The 13,576-nt window shown below is 42.0% G+C and overlaps 2 protein-coding genes across 7 annotated transcripts in view; one reads left to right on the top strand and one right to left on the bottom strand.

Moving 5' to 3' along the window:
* The window catches only part of SHOC1 (shortage in chiasmata 1), a 46,498-nt gene extending 40,871 nt beyond the window's left edge, over positions 1–5,627 (top strand). For 5 of the 6 annotated variants that reach the window (XM_084504485.1, XM_084504482.1, XM_084504483.1 and 2 more), the window contains 4 exons: positions 156–305; positions 1,349–1,520; positions 1,716–2,273; positions 5,260–5,627. In XM_084504485.1, the coding sequence (XP_084360611.1) occupies positions 156–305; positions 1,349–1,520; positions 1,716–2,273; positions 5,260–5,360 (981 nt within the window). In that variant the 3' untranslated portion in view covers positions 5,361–5,627. Of the gene's footprint in view, positions 1–155; positions 306–1,348; positions 1,521–1,715; positions 2,274–5,259 lie in introns of those variants that run through there. The other variant, XM_084504487.1, reaches the window with a different exon arrangement.
* Positions 5,628–8,790: 3,163 nt separating this feature from the next.
* LOC311427250 (guanine nucleotide-binding protein G(I)/G(S)/G(O) subunit gamma-10) lies at positions 8,791–13,278 on the bottom strand. The gene is made up of 3 exons (XM_084504481.1): positions 13,086–13,278; positions 11,264–11,395; positions 8,791–9,693 (listed from the first exon to the last, which is right to left on the bottom strand). The coding sequence occupies exons 1-2, from the start codon at positions 13,164–13,166 to the stop codon at positions 11,270–11,272; spliced, it is 207 nt and encodes a 68-aa protein (XP_084360607.1). The 5' UTR covers positions 13,167–13,278; the 3' UTR covers positions 8,791–9,693; positions 11,264–11,269.
* Between the last annotated feature and the right edge of the window lie 298 nt (positions 13,279–13,576).

The following is a 13,576-nucleotide window of genomic DNA, read 5'->3' as shown; positions in this document are numbered from 1 at the left end:
CAGTAGGTATGAAACACCTATCTAAAATTGCACTGATTCAGAGCTCTAATTCTATGATATACCATATGACCTTTTCATAGGGATGCTATTCTGTAAAGACAGGAAAAAAAAAAGTTTATCAGATATTAATCTGACAAAATTATTTCCATTTTCAGATGGAGAAATGCCTGCTTGCTTTTCCATGTATCAACCCTCTGGTTGCTCAGTTTATGTTAAAGAAGGGATCTTCTTTGAGTAGGCTGTTTCTTGCGAGTTTTGTTCAACTTCAGGAGCTCCTGCCTGAGGTTCCAAAAAAAGTTTTAAAGGTTAGTCAAAATTAATTTATGTATTAGTTCAGTCTGTTTTCACTGTTATAATACTTTTTTTTTTTTTTTTAATCTGAAGTAACATGCTTAATTTGCTGGTTTTGTTTAAAAGTTAATGAAATAACGTTTTATTGCTCTCACAACTTTAGTGTATCATTCATATCTAAATTGTCACATCTGCAAATTCTCAGCAGATTTTGTTGAGTTATGTTCATGTGAAGATTATTAAAACTGGAAAAATTCCTTAACTGAAAAAGTACTCTGGAAAATAAAGTGGGGAAAAAAATTAATCCACTTTCTTTCTAAGTGTCCTCATTTCAAGTATCCCATGAGCATAAAAGCCTATATGTTTCCCTAAAATAAGAAATGTTTTCCAATTAAGTGTTTTCAGGACAGTTTTCCTTCCTTCCTCCCTTCCTCAGTTGGAATTGTTTATTCCTACTGCTTCAGCTGGGCCAAGTCTAGAAGAATTATAGAATGGCTATAGTCAGCTAATTAGATTAGAAATGCACGGCTTTTATCGGTCAAGAAAAAGGGAGGACAGGCTTCCTTCCTGAATCAGGAGCATTCAATTAAGGTGAAAGAGCAAGAGAACAGATACTTGGGCACTGAATATCAACTTATGCATGTTATAGTAATAACAGTGTATGTGCAAAGCAGTGTTTACTGACTGAAAAACTTCTTGTCAGTTTAATTTTGTCCATGATGTATGATATGCAGCCATCTATCGCAGACAATACCTCTTGCAGTCCTGGACTGATGAAAGAGGGTACAGTACACTAAGATATTGATTTTCATGTGTTTCAATTGACATGCTGTTTATTACTTAGTCTGTTTATAGATTTAAGATTGGTGGCTCATTGTTTGCCTTAAGTGCCTCTCTTTCTGTACTCAAGTCTTTTTTCTTTCTTTCCAGTAAACAATAAATTATACATAAACCTTAGAATCCCAACAACAGATTTGTGTATGTTTTTTTTTCCATATTTGACAGTGTGGACATGCACTATAAACACTACTTGAATATTTTTGTTTGTTTGTTTCAGCATTTTAGTGACATGACATCTTTGTACACCCTAAATGCTGCTGCTCCACTAAAAACAGCAGTGAAAGGTGCATCACCACCAGAAAACTGCGATAACATTAACAGACTCTATCAAGATTGTAAGCAAAATTATCAGTCTTTAGAGCTGCTGGCTAAGGCACAAACTAGCACAGGTAATATCTGGAATTCCTACCAAAATATATCATACTTGAAACCAAGTGAAAGTCTAGGTATATTGAAACATTTATGTTCTAACCACTGAATGGTCAGTTGTTCTAAGAAGACAGGCTTTATTTTAATGCTCAATGGATTCATATTTTTCTGAAAAATTTAGAGAGGTAAGCTAACTTTTCGTTTCTCTCCACCAGGACCACCTCATGTGAATTCTGAAGCCATAGTTCCTCCACTGAATCATCATCAGGGTCTTGTTGACTCTGACCTTTCAAGCTATATGCAAAAGAAACCATGTTCTTCAGAAGTAGTTACAGTGAGAAAACGGAACTCCTTTGTTGTGCCGAAGGACTCTGAAGGTTTTACTCATCCTGGTGCTATGAATTCTTTTTATGTTCAAAGACAGCCTTGCAGGATTAACTGCAGCTCTGATCATTCCTCAAAAAAATCTGAAAAAGAGGATTTCTTTGCAACTTTCATTGACTGTGCACCTCACAAGAGCTCTAAGGGCTTTCTAGAAGAATTTAGAGAAACGACATTAAAGAGCCCAGAAATTGTGATTGACGAGGCCCCACGGAATGGCTTTTCATCCACCTGCACATATGATGCATTTGCACCTAATTCTTTTCCCGGTGATTCCCTTGCTGATCCAGATGCGCCTCAAAGTCTGCATTTTCCTCACCTAGCTAGAGAATCTTCAGGAAAGAGAAAGCAAAGTCCACCATACTTATGGACAAAAGGAAAAACATTAACAGGTATGTACAAAGCAAGCAGAATGTAGTGAAATTCTATTTGTAACTTGACTAGAAACAGGAGTATCAGTAAAACTAGAGATCATATTTTCTTTAAATGGTTATTACATTCAATCTAGCATTCATGTGTTTCCTTTAAAAAAAAAAAAAAAATTGCACATATATTTTTGAGTAATAAAACATTTCTAAACATCTCTGGTAAGTTTTGAGCATTAAGAAATAAAAAGATAGAATCATAGACTGGTTTGGGTTGGAAGGGACCTTAAAGCCCACCTAATTCCAGCCCTCCCCTGCCATGGGCAGGGACCCCTCCCACCAGCCCAGGTTGCCCAAGGCCCCATCCAGCCTGGCCTTGAGCAGCCCCAGGGATGGGGCATCCACAGCTTCTCTGGGCAGCCTGTGCCAGGGCCTCACCACCCCCTGAGTGAAGAGCTTCCCTATATCTTATCTAAATCTGCCCTCTTTCTGTTTAAAACCACTACCCCTTTTCTTATCTTTACATGCCCTTGTAAAAAGTCTCTCTCTATCTTTTCTGTAAGCCCCCTGATAAAACTGAGAGGCCTCAGTAAGGTCTAGGGAGCTAGAGTCCTCTCTTCTTCAGCTGAAGCAACCCCAGTTCTCTCCACCTTTCTTCAAAGGAGAGGTGCTCCAGCCCTCTGATCATCCTCGTGGCCCTCTTCTGGACCAGCTCTAACAGATCCTCATCTTTCTTGAGCTGGGTGCCCCAGAGCTGGATGCGAAGCTCCACGTGGGCTCTCACAAAGGTGGAGCAGAGGGGGGGGACAATCACCTCTTGCCTTGCTGCCCACACTTCTTTTGACGCCACTCAGGAGTCAATTGACTTTCTGGGCTGCAAGTTCATGTATATAATTGTATCACTGGCACTAATTTTTCTTGGTAAAATACTGGAAATTGTAATTCTACAGTTCTGTAAGCTTCAGACTCTTCTGTCTTTGACAGTGAAATCTGCATAATAACCTTACTATAATCACTTTAAAAGATATGTTTACAAAAGAATCGTTCCTATAGTTTTGGACAAAAGGGAAAAAAAAAAAAAAAAAGACTACATAGTATTTTCTCTAAAGGACAAAATTAGGTTTAGACCTTCAGATACTGCTAACGGCTGTCTTTTGCTTTTGGCTTTACTGGAGTACAGATTTCACTCCGGCACTCTTCTAAGCTTGTTGCATACGATTACCTTATTCTTGGAATTGTTTTCACAGCTAATGTCTCCAGGGCTATACCCTCTATCTTGAAATCTTTACCAAGCATATTTCTTCAGATAGTTTAGTGTGTACTTCTAAACTTTGTTTACCCTGAAGGTGTGTACACTCCTTACGTGCAAAATTCAGTTGGTGTTTTGTTTTGCTTTGTTTTCTTTTGTTTGGGGGGGGACGGGGGCAAGGGGTTCCTTTTCTTTTCTTATCTTTGGCTTACTTTCTCAAATATAGTTAGCCTGGAGTATTTTTGATAAGGCATAGTATGTATCTGTGGGGCTTTAAAAGTAAGAAACCATCATTAGTCCGTATCATGCTGTGTTTGTTATATATATACATACCCATATATAAATAAGTTCTTTTTAAAATTCTGCTGCTTCTTTAAAGGTGAGATGCTAAATGCCTCAGAAATATAAAGTTAAGTTTCTTAAAGTGTCTAAACCCCAGTGCAGGTAATTTAATCTATGTTTTCTCTGTTGCTACCTCAAGTTAAACTTCTCAGTGGTAGAGCAGTATCAGTGCAGTACGAAACACTTTCGCTGGTTAGATTAGATCATTCATGAAAGTATAAGTAACTAATCGGTATCACTGTGTTTCATGGCTGCCTACAGCATTTCTGGTAGTAAGCAGAGGAAAAGTTAATTGGGTATGGTGAACTGGTTTTAATTTTCAGCCTTTGAAAATTAAATGCTCATAGAGAAATTGTGAACAGACTTTTTGCCTCTCTCTTGGGATGAAAACTGTGACCTGAAGTGTTGCTAGATAGTAAGTAATCTGTGTATGGCACTCATAACTGCAAATTCTAATTGCAATAGTTTCAGCAGAGATCAGAACAGATTCTTCTGGTACCATGTTACAGTATTTTGAAAACACTGGGTTCTCTGGCTGATCCATTTTCTGTAACACTCCCACCTGATAGAGCAAATACATACTTAATGCTAAATCAAATCAAAAAGGGTAAATGGTTTTTCGTTAGCTTTTGGGAGTAGTGTTTTCTTTATTATTCATTAACCAAGGGAAATATAGGTATGCTAATTAGCTGCACATGGTGATGCAAAACAAACAAACAAACAAACAAAAAAAACACCTAAATACAATGAAAGCTTTCTGAAATCCAAAATTTAAGAAATGTCTGCTGAGTCAAATTAAGAAAGACACATTGGGAATTGTCATGTATTTCCGTAGTCTTCAGATAAAATGTTTATTAAATCACAAACAATACGAGTATGCTAAACCAGTATTTCCACAAAAGTGGATGAAATTCATTGATCAGTGTTAAAGTTGTCTTGCAATACTTTTTGCAAAGGCTAAATAGAATTTTCTTCCATTAATTTATTTTGAATAAGTAACTTTATAAATATTTTATTATAAAAAATACTTGAATCTTAAGAATGTAAGAAGCTTTCTTTAACTTAGAAACAGGAACAATTTCTATCTCTGGTTAAAAAGAATTAACTTCTACTATTGCTGGATAGGACTGGATGTCATATTAATGAAATGGAAGTAAGTAAGAAAATCTGTACTGAAATATTGTGGTTAAGCATAGTACAGGTTGATTCTGTATAAGTGGTCCTGTGTTACTATGGCAGGATAATATGCATTAAATTGCTCAGTAATAGTAAGCAGTAGTAAATATTAGTCCATATGTATTTAATTTGATATCTTTTTTCTTACAAAAAAAGTCTGTTACTGCTTCTGAAAAAAACAGTTAAGTATGCATAACTGTTGTATTCATAGCTTCTCATACATGTAATTTCTTTCCGCTTTACCAGATTCAGGATTTGAAGAAGTACCAGGGATCAAGAAAAGGAGACTGATGTATGAAAGAGTCCCTGGAAGAAGTGATGGACAAACACGTCTTAAATTCTTTTGAATGGAGTGGGGAATTGTTCACTACACCTGGTTTTTCAAATCTGTAAACTCTGAAGAGAAATAGATTAAATTCATTTTGTTGTTGTCATTGTCATTTTGAGAGATAAATTAGGGTTTAGGAATCTTTACTAATTAAGGATTTTTTTTTCTATGCTTTTTTTAAGTCTTACTAGACAAATTAGCTCCCTGAACGTGGAGAATTACTGCTTCTCTGCTTGTTTATATAAATCATATAAAGGTACTTTAACGTTATTTATACAAAAATAAAGACTGGAAACAAACAGATGATGAAAAACATCGAATTTTCAAGGGACTTACGTTTGTTTCCTGAACATGTAGGCTTCCACACTTACAGCTGGACTAGACTTGCCAGAATCTCAAGACTGCTCCTGAAGTTTTAAAGCTTCCTTGCACATAAAGCAGGGACTCTATATTTGTCCTTTGGGCTCATGTTCCACTTTTTTCCTTCTGACAGCTCCTCTGGAGCCATGTGATGCTACAAGTTCCTTCGTAGCCTGAGAACGGCTTTAGTCATAACCAAGCTTCAAGAAACAACACATTTGTTTTATGGACTGAATATGAAAGATATGCTGAAATTTATGATTCTCATAATTTGATTCAGAGAACGACTCTGTGACCCTAGTGCCTGATGGAGGCCATTTGTTGGCCTTTTCAGTCTGCTACAGCACATCTGTGAGTAGGGAGAAGAAAATCCTGTGTCAGAAATTATAGGCTACAACTAGAAGGGGTAAGAGATTACAAAAAGTCATGTAATTTGCTAGCTGCAGAAGAGAGAGGGTAAAAAGAGCACCCAGCCCCTCACTTTCCATCAAAAGATTTGACAACAAAACTGGAAATATGTGTGGGAGCAGTGAAAGTATCTCTGTGCTGCTGCAGGAATGCATACATGGTTTGTGGAGGAATGTCTGCCAGCTCCAGAATGTCACTGTCTGTTCAGGAGCTCGCAGTTCTGATGATTCAGTTCTCAAATTCACTTTTTTTTTTTTTTTATGTTTTAATTCAGTAAAAGTATATATATATAAAAAATTGTGGTTTAGGCTTGCAGTAAAATACTTCCTTGACACAGAGTCTTCATTGAGTGCATACTCACTATGTCAGTAAGTATAGCCAGATCTTAGGGGACCAGTTTACCAGAGAAAAGGGGGGGGCTGCCGGTTGTTAACTGAGAACTAAAAGCTATGATGACAGCACTAGGAGCAGTTGTTGTTCAGAGTATTATCCCCAAATTATTTGCATCCAGACTGTTTACGAGGTCTTAAAAAACATCTTTCATGTGTAGCATAAAGACCTTTTTGTGGAATTGCAAACACGCCTGTGTTTCCCTCTTTGCCCACAATAAGAGAAAAGTTTAAATAAAAGTTGCAGTTTGCTTACTATTTCTGGCCCATTTTTGTGGTCCCTTGACCTAACCATTTTCTGTCTCTTTCCATCATGGATTTGGCTCTGTTTTTCAGAACTGTCTCCCCGTTTGCCAGGCCCAGGAATCTGTCCTTTTAAGAGTGCAGCTCTGCAAAAATCTCAGTCACGGATGACCACAGTGGAGAAAATTATAGCGGCCACTCCCTAGCTATGTATTTATGTCCTCCGTTCACACAGACAGAGGCTGACACCAGAACTTCAATGTGAACGTCCATTACAAGCTTGCTCAGATAATCTGTGCACCACTATAAAAACAAAGGTAAACCGTGTGCCGTCTACATTTGATTAGTAAGAAAATTCGAGTGCTATCTGTGATCAGTTTCCTTTAGGTAGCGAAGTGTTACTGTACACTTAGGTGCTACCAATATTGTGGAAAATAAGAAAAAGGGCTTGCGATGGCCACTTGGCTTGTAGACTTATTTGTTTATGACTCTCAGTCATTCGCAGGTTATGTACACAGAGACAGATTTGTCACAGGTGAGGTTCCCACCCGCCAGTCCAATCTGTTTCATGTAGAGGAAAATTAGTATTGTAATATACAAATGCTCTTTTTTTTTTTTTTTTTTTTTTTTTCCCTAAAACATGTGTAACTGACTGCTCCACATGAATAGCCTATCAAGAGAACTGAATCCTGGAAGGCAAGACCATGGTGACAAACCAGATTGACGGAGAGGGGAACATTACAGAAATTTTGTTATTGCATCTTTTTGCCTGAGAACAAGTGATTTCCTAATCACCAGTGGCAGATGAGCTCATTGCTGGGCTCAAATTCTGAATGGTTTGGTAACCTGGCAGGTGTCACCTCTAGAGGGAGAAAAGCCTTGCTGATGGGGCTGTGGGGGATGAGGGTGAGAAACCATGGCCTTAAGGCGTGTGTTAGGCCCTGCGTAGCACAGATCCATGCGTTCACTTGATTTGTTTTATTGTGGGCATCCTGTGGGTCCTCTTTCAGTTGTGAGGCAGCCATGAAGGCCTTCAGGCAGCGTGTGGAGAGCCGAGACCATCTTGGCTGGCGTTAGAGGGTGCTGCTGTTGTCCCCCCCGCTGCAGATGACGCCTGTTACAGCCAGGGAAGACAAACACAACGCCGGGCCTTGTCTGAGCTGCGGTGCAGACCTCTGGATGCCTGCAGCTGGAGACAAGGCCCTGTTGACCGAGGAGCTCAGAGAGGCCCTGTTCTGCTGCCCACAGCAGCAGGCAGCTGCCCGGGCTCCTCTGAGCTTCCTTGGCTGCCTCAAAAACACGCTTGGCACCCATCTGCACGGTGCTGCTCCTCCGTCACAGGCTGGCACCGACACAAATGTTGGTGCTGGGGGCAGGTTTTATTGCAGGGGGTACAAGAAACCAGAGGGGTTTCTTCCGTCCCACTCATCTGAGCGCTTTGACCCCAGGCTGAGCCTCTGGCCACCTCTCTGCAAATGAGACCAGCAATATTTCCTCCAGCTTTCCGCAGTACGTGCCTGTGTCAAGTGCTAAAAGAAAAACTGCCGGCCACGGCCAAATAGCCTGCAATGAAAAGGAAGCCAGAGTGAAGAAAGGCACTTGAGGAAGAACATTTTGCTTCTGCTCTTGGAGGCACAATTCATATTGGCGGTGTTATTACTCTCATCTCAGCGTGTCCCTGCCAGACAGCAAGTGTGAGAACTTTCTGTCAAAGACTGAACTACCAGGCGGGCATTCGTTGTCCCATTTCAGTTAGTATTAATGAAAATTAAATGCTCAGATAACTTAAAGCCCCATTCATCTTCTTCCTTACAGCTTCAACATTTGCAAGTAGGCCTGATAATGTAGCTACTATTTACCACAAAAATGATTAATAGGTATAAATTCAACTTTTCTAATAACAAGGCACATTTCCTAAAATTCCAGCAGTGACTTTCTCCTCCCCAGAACACTAACAGCCTGCAGCCTCCCCTCCCACTGCAAAATCCAAGTATCCTCAAAGTTCACTCATGAATTTGGCCTTCCTCGCAATTAAACAATGAGATCAAAGCCAGTAGGGAAAGGAATTTTATTTCCAAACTTCTAGAAGATTAATACAAACAATAGAAAGTAAACAAAATGAAAAACCTAGTAAAAAAATTAGTTGTCCTTGTAAAAGTGCTCTATAAAAAATGAAGGCAAATGACCAAGCGTATTTTACTTGCTGAACTTCGTAATTTTGCGTACTTCAAAATGTGAAAATTAGGCATGCAACTGTCTTTGGATACTAATGTGCTTTTAGGGTCAGTCTGGCTACATTTTAAACATGTCAATGAGATTCCAGCAAGGCAGTATGTTTATGAGTACAAGTTATGAGAAGTACCAAACACATCAGGACTTTTACGAGACCCACAGCTTAGAAACCGAGCCTGCAGCACATACTGTGTTAAGCAGATCCTAAGAGGTGTCATTTATGGATTTAGATCCACTTGAAGGAAAACAGCTGATTTCAGGGCTCGGTAAGTAAAAATTGCAGCTGAGAGCATTTCTTTAACACTGATGGCATTTACTCTTATGTTTTAACAGTTCGTTTCTTTTTTTTTGACATTTTATTTTGGAAAATACAAATAGCTTTTACCATCACTCCAGCGTAAGAACCTACCAAGGTAATAATAAGAAATTTGGTAAAAATTCACGTTTTTCTTTTTTAAAATGTAAACTTCTCAAGTAATATTTGTACAGTTAGTATAGTGTAGTAACAACGGTGACTTTTATGAAAAGAATGCTAGTTACATTAAAAAACTGTAAAAACATTAGCAAAAGGTAGTGAGGTACGGGTGCACAAGAACAAACAGGTAAATATCTAAGAGATTGCTTCAACCACACAAAAGTAAGGGCACGGAGATACTTTTCTTGAGAAGGAAAGGCAGTTATTCATGTCATGCTTGAAGGCAGGCTCTCCAATGACCTTCCCTATAAAAGGAAAAAGGAGTTATTAAATGCTGTCTTCTTATCTGAGGCATCTCTCTTAGAAATTGTAACATGAAAGCTTCTTTGCACTGGGAAAAAGAGAATAACCACTCTCCTTTGTTGGGCATTGGCATCCTTGAATATTATAAAATGTATGTATTGGCTTTTCAATTTTGTTCTCATTTTTAGGATCCTAAATTCCTTCCTAGACTTTTGATCAATGAGCAGAAAATGATAAAATTATATGTTAGGCTCTGCTATCCATTTCTAAAACCAGCATAAATCAAAACATCAAAGTCAAACTTGGAAAAGTGTCTCATATCCTGTCTGGATGATGCAATCAAAATTGAACCCTAGAAATTACCCCCCCCCCCCCAAAAAAAAAAAAAACAAATGTAGGAAGGCTGCTTTAACAACAGAAGAACACGTGCAACATTCACCATCAACTTTATCTTGTTTGCAGGAAGAATAAAGGGCAGCACCTAAATTAAGAATATCTGCTCGTGCTTCTTCCTTCTCCAGTTTTTCTGCAAGAATAGTTCAGGCTCAGTTGCTCCCTTTCTTCAGGTTCACTTCTGCTTTATCAAAGCTATGTAGCAACGATCAAAACCGCACTATTAATGAGGCCAAAAGCAACTGCGCACTCAGGAACCCTGGCAGCGGGAAGGGAAACATCCTACAAGTGCTCTGCATTCTAGTTCAAATTCTGATGTTAGAGAAAACATTCAATTTTGCTTCGATAGCATTCTTAAAGAAATAACAGAATTCAGTGCTTTTTCTCTCCCAGCAGCTTTTTCAGCTCTTCAGGAGGACCTGATTTTAAAGAAGAGCACCCCCTTCTGAATATCCTACTTCCACACCTACTTGCCAAGCAGAAGTACAGTTTTCCAGAGAAAAAGCTATGTGATCCTGCCCCAAGCCACTACCATGGACGACATTTCTCCCTCCTGTGACCACCACATCCCCGTGACAGACAGGAGAGACACAAGAGAGAGCTGCAGAGCTGGAAACCAGAGGCTGCCGGTGCTGGAAGGTCACCCTCAGGTTGTTGTGCAGGTACAAGCAATGCAGAGCACCAAGGCAGACAGAGCGCCAGGAGTACCTTATCCTTTAGACCTGGGCTGAAAATGGTTACAACGAGCACGGTTACAGATTGTCTCAGCTCCTCTCTGCCTCCAGCAGCTTTGGTGCTGCATCAGCGACAGCAACAGAAAAAGCCTAAGGACAGACACCACCAAAGGAAGCGCGGCGCGACGCAGGAGACCAAATGCATTTTTAATAAGGCTCTTGCCTAGGCTATCAGCTTGTCATCGCGGCGCACGCAAGCAGCAGCACAGCTTTGTCTTACTTCTCCAAGCTGGGTGCGGGATTGTTTTTCTGCCTGGCTATACACTGAATGCACAGGGGCAGCTTTTATTATTTTGGATGCTGCTAATGACCCTAGAGGTGCTCAGATGAAAAAAAAAATACAATAAAATAAAATTTCTGGAACTTGACACTGAAACAACTCCCACCGTCGCTGCCAGGGCGTGAATTTCCAGCCAGGGCCGTGGTGGCACGGCGCTGCTGTTACCTGGTCTCAGAGCAGGGCGCAGGAGCGGGGCTCTCGGAAGGGATTGCTCCCCGCGGGCACCCCCACCAGCAAGGCGTCCTTGCAGGCGTTCTGCATGCAGTACTGCTGGAGCTCGGCAGCTGCCTGGGAGACCTGTGCGAAGGGAAAGAACAACAAAAAAAAAAATTAAAAAAAAAAAAAAAAAAAAAAAACAATCCAGAGAGAGGAAACTAATTCGTTCGCAATCATCTATTAGGCATTTCCTCTCAAAGAAACACTGTCAAGCGGAGCTGGGAAGCAGCCAAGTCAGTGCTTGAAGTCTGAAACGCCGAATAAATCAGCACGGGCATCCACAAAGCCCTGGTGAAGCACACACGAAAGGCCGTGCCCGTGCGGAGCCAGGGGAACACGCAGGGCTGGGGTGCCTGTGCCATGGGGTTCATCCTCATGGTAAAAAAAAACAGGACCGTGGCCGCAGGATTTTCCATTCCCTGGGGCTGATGTTTGAACTCTTGTATCCTCGGACCATTTATTAAAATGACTTTTACTTCCAAACTGTTAGGCAGCAGAGAGCGGAGCGAGTCAAGGACGGAAGAAGATGAGGATGAGGAGCTTTTGGTGCAAGCCGTCACCTTCCCCAGGCAGTGAGGCCAGGACCCCAAACCCACCCGGGGGGCAGCCAGAGGTGCAAACCTGGCAGCTCCGCACACCCGTCGGTGTGTGTGTGCCCCTGCTCACACCTCTAGTGCAAGGCTTTCTGCCACGTTTCGTCCCAGGGCAGCAGCAGCCTCCCGCGTGCAAGGCGTGTGGGGGCACTTCTTTCCTACACGGTTTCCTCTTTCTGAAAATACTGTTCCTGTCTGCTTCTTTCGCTGTCAGGGTAAACAAAATCGCCGCTGGAGCTGGATGGGGTGTATTTTTAAAAGCCCCTTTCATACCCAGCTTCCTTCTGGGCGCGCATTGTGTTACTCAGGGCAGCCAAAACAATGTTTGCTCCCACCGCAGGGGCTGCCGACGCCGACCCATGCGGAGGGGACCAGCTGGGTGTGAGCCTCCCTGCTTTTACACCGCGCACCCAGCAACCCAGACGAGGCATTTCGGAGCAGAGAGATGCTGTGGGAAAGGGGAGCATCGCCGAGGCCAGGCTGGACTGCAGCACGAGCAAGCCCAGGGTAAATCCCTGGCCTGGAGGAGCCCGGCTCCGGGATATCTGGTGCCTACACAGAGCCATCCCAGGTGGAGCGACCCCCTCGAGGCCGGGGGGGGCATGGTGTGCCCCTGAGGTCTGGCAGGGACAGGGCGGGTTGGGGTGGGAAACAGAATAAAATAGAATAGAAAAAAAATAGAATAGAAAAAAAAATAGAATAAAATAGGATAAAATAAAATAGAATAAAATAGAATAGAATAGAATGAAATGAAATGAAATGACATGAAATGAAACAATAAAATAATAAAATGAAATGAAATAATAAATAAAAAATAAAATAAAATAAAATATAAAATAAAATAAAATAAAATAAAATAAAATAAAATAAAATAAAATAAAATAAAATAAAATAAAATAAAATAAAATAAAACAGAGGCACCTAACAGCCCCCGGGGGGGTGCCGGGGCTGCCTGCCTTTGTCTGTCAGCCTGCGGGCTCGGCCGGGCACGGCTCCCCATCTCGCCGCCCGGCCCCGCCTGTCGCGACATGTCGCAGCATCACGGGCCGGAGGGGAGGAGGAGGAGGCTGTCCGCGAAGCCTGGCGGAGAATTAACGAGGAGCTGCTCCGGAGGCACCCCAAAAAAAAACCCAACCCCCCCCCCCCCCACAACCCGGAGCCCTCCCTGCCGGGCTCACCTTGATCCTCTCCACCGCAGCCTCCAGCTTCAGCTGCTCCACCAGGCGCTGCATGCTGCTCAGGCTGCCGGCCGACGACATGTCGCGACAGGGTGAGGGCGGCTGGGATCGGCTGGGATCGGCTGGGATCGGCTGGGATCAGCCCGGCCGGGCCCTGCCGGAGCCGCCCCGAGGAGGGGCCGCGGCCGGGGCCGCTCCGCCCCCCCGGTTGGAGAGCCCCAGCTGGTGGCCGCCAAAAGTCGGCTGGGATTATTTCGTTTTTCCCATATTTTACTTTACTTATTTATTTATTTATAGGTGCTGCAGCCCGGTGGAGACGGGAACACCGGCTCTGGTCCCTCCTGCACCTGCTGCCAGGCCCGTGGGACACGAAGAGGAGACACAGCCCCCCCACGGGCTGCCCCATTTCTTGCTTCAGAGTCCGGTCAGGAAACTAATCTTGATCAAAACTAACCTAAAAAAAAAAAAAAAAAAAAAAAAACAAAACGGGA

Source organism: Aythya ferina (assembly GCF_964211825.1).
Source record: "Aythya ferina genome assembly, chromosome: Z".
NCBI classification, from domain to species: domain Eukaryota; kingdom Metazoa; phylum Chordata; class Aves; order Anseriformes; family Anatidae; genus Aythya; species Aythya ferina.
This window is presented reverse-complemented; position numbering and strand designations above follow the sequence as displayed.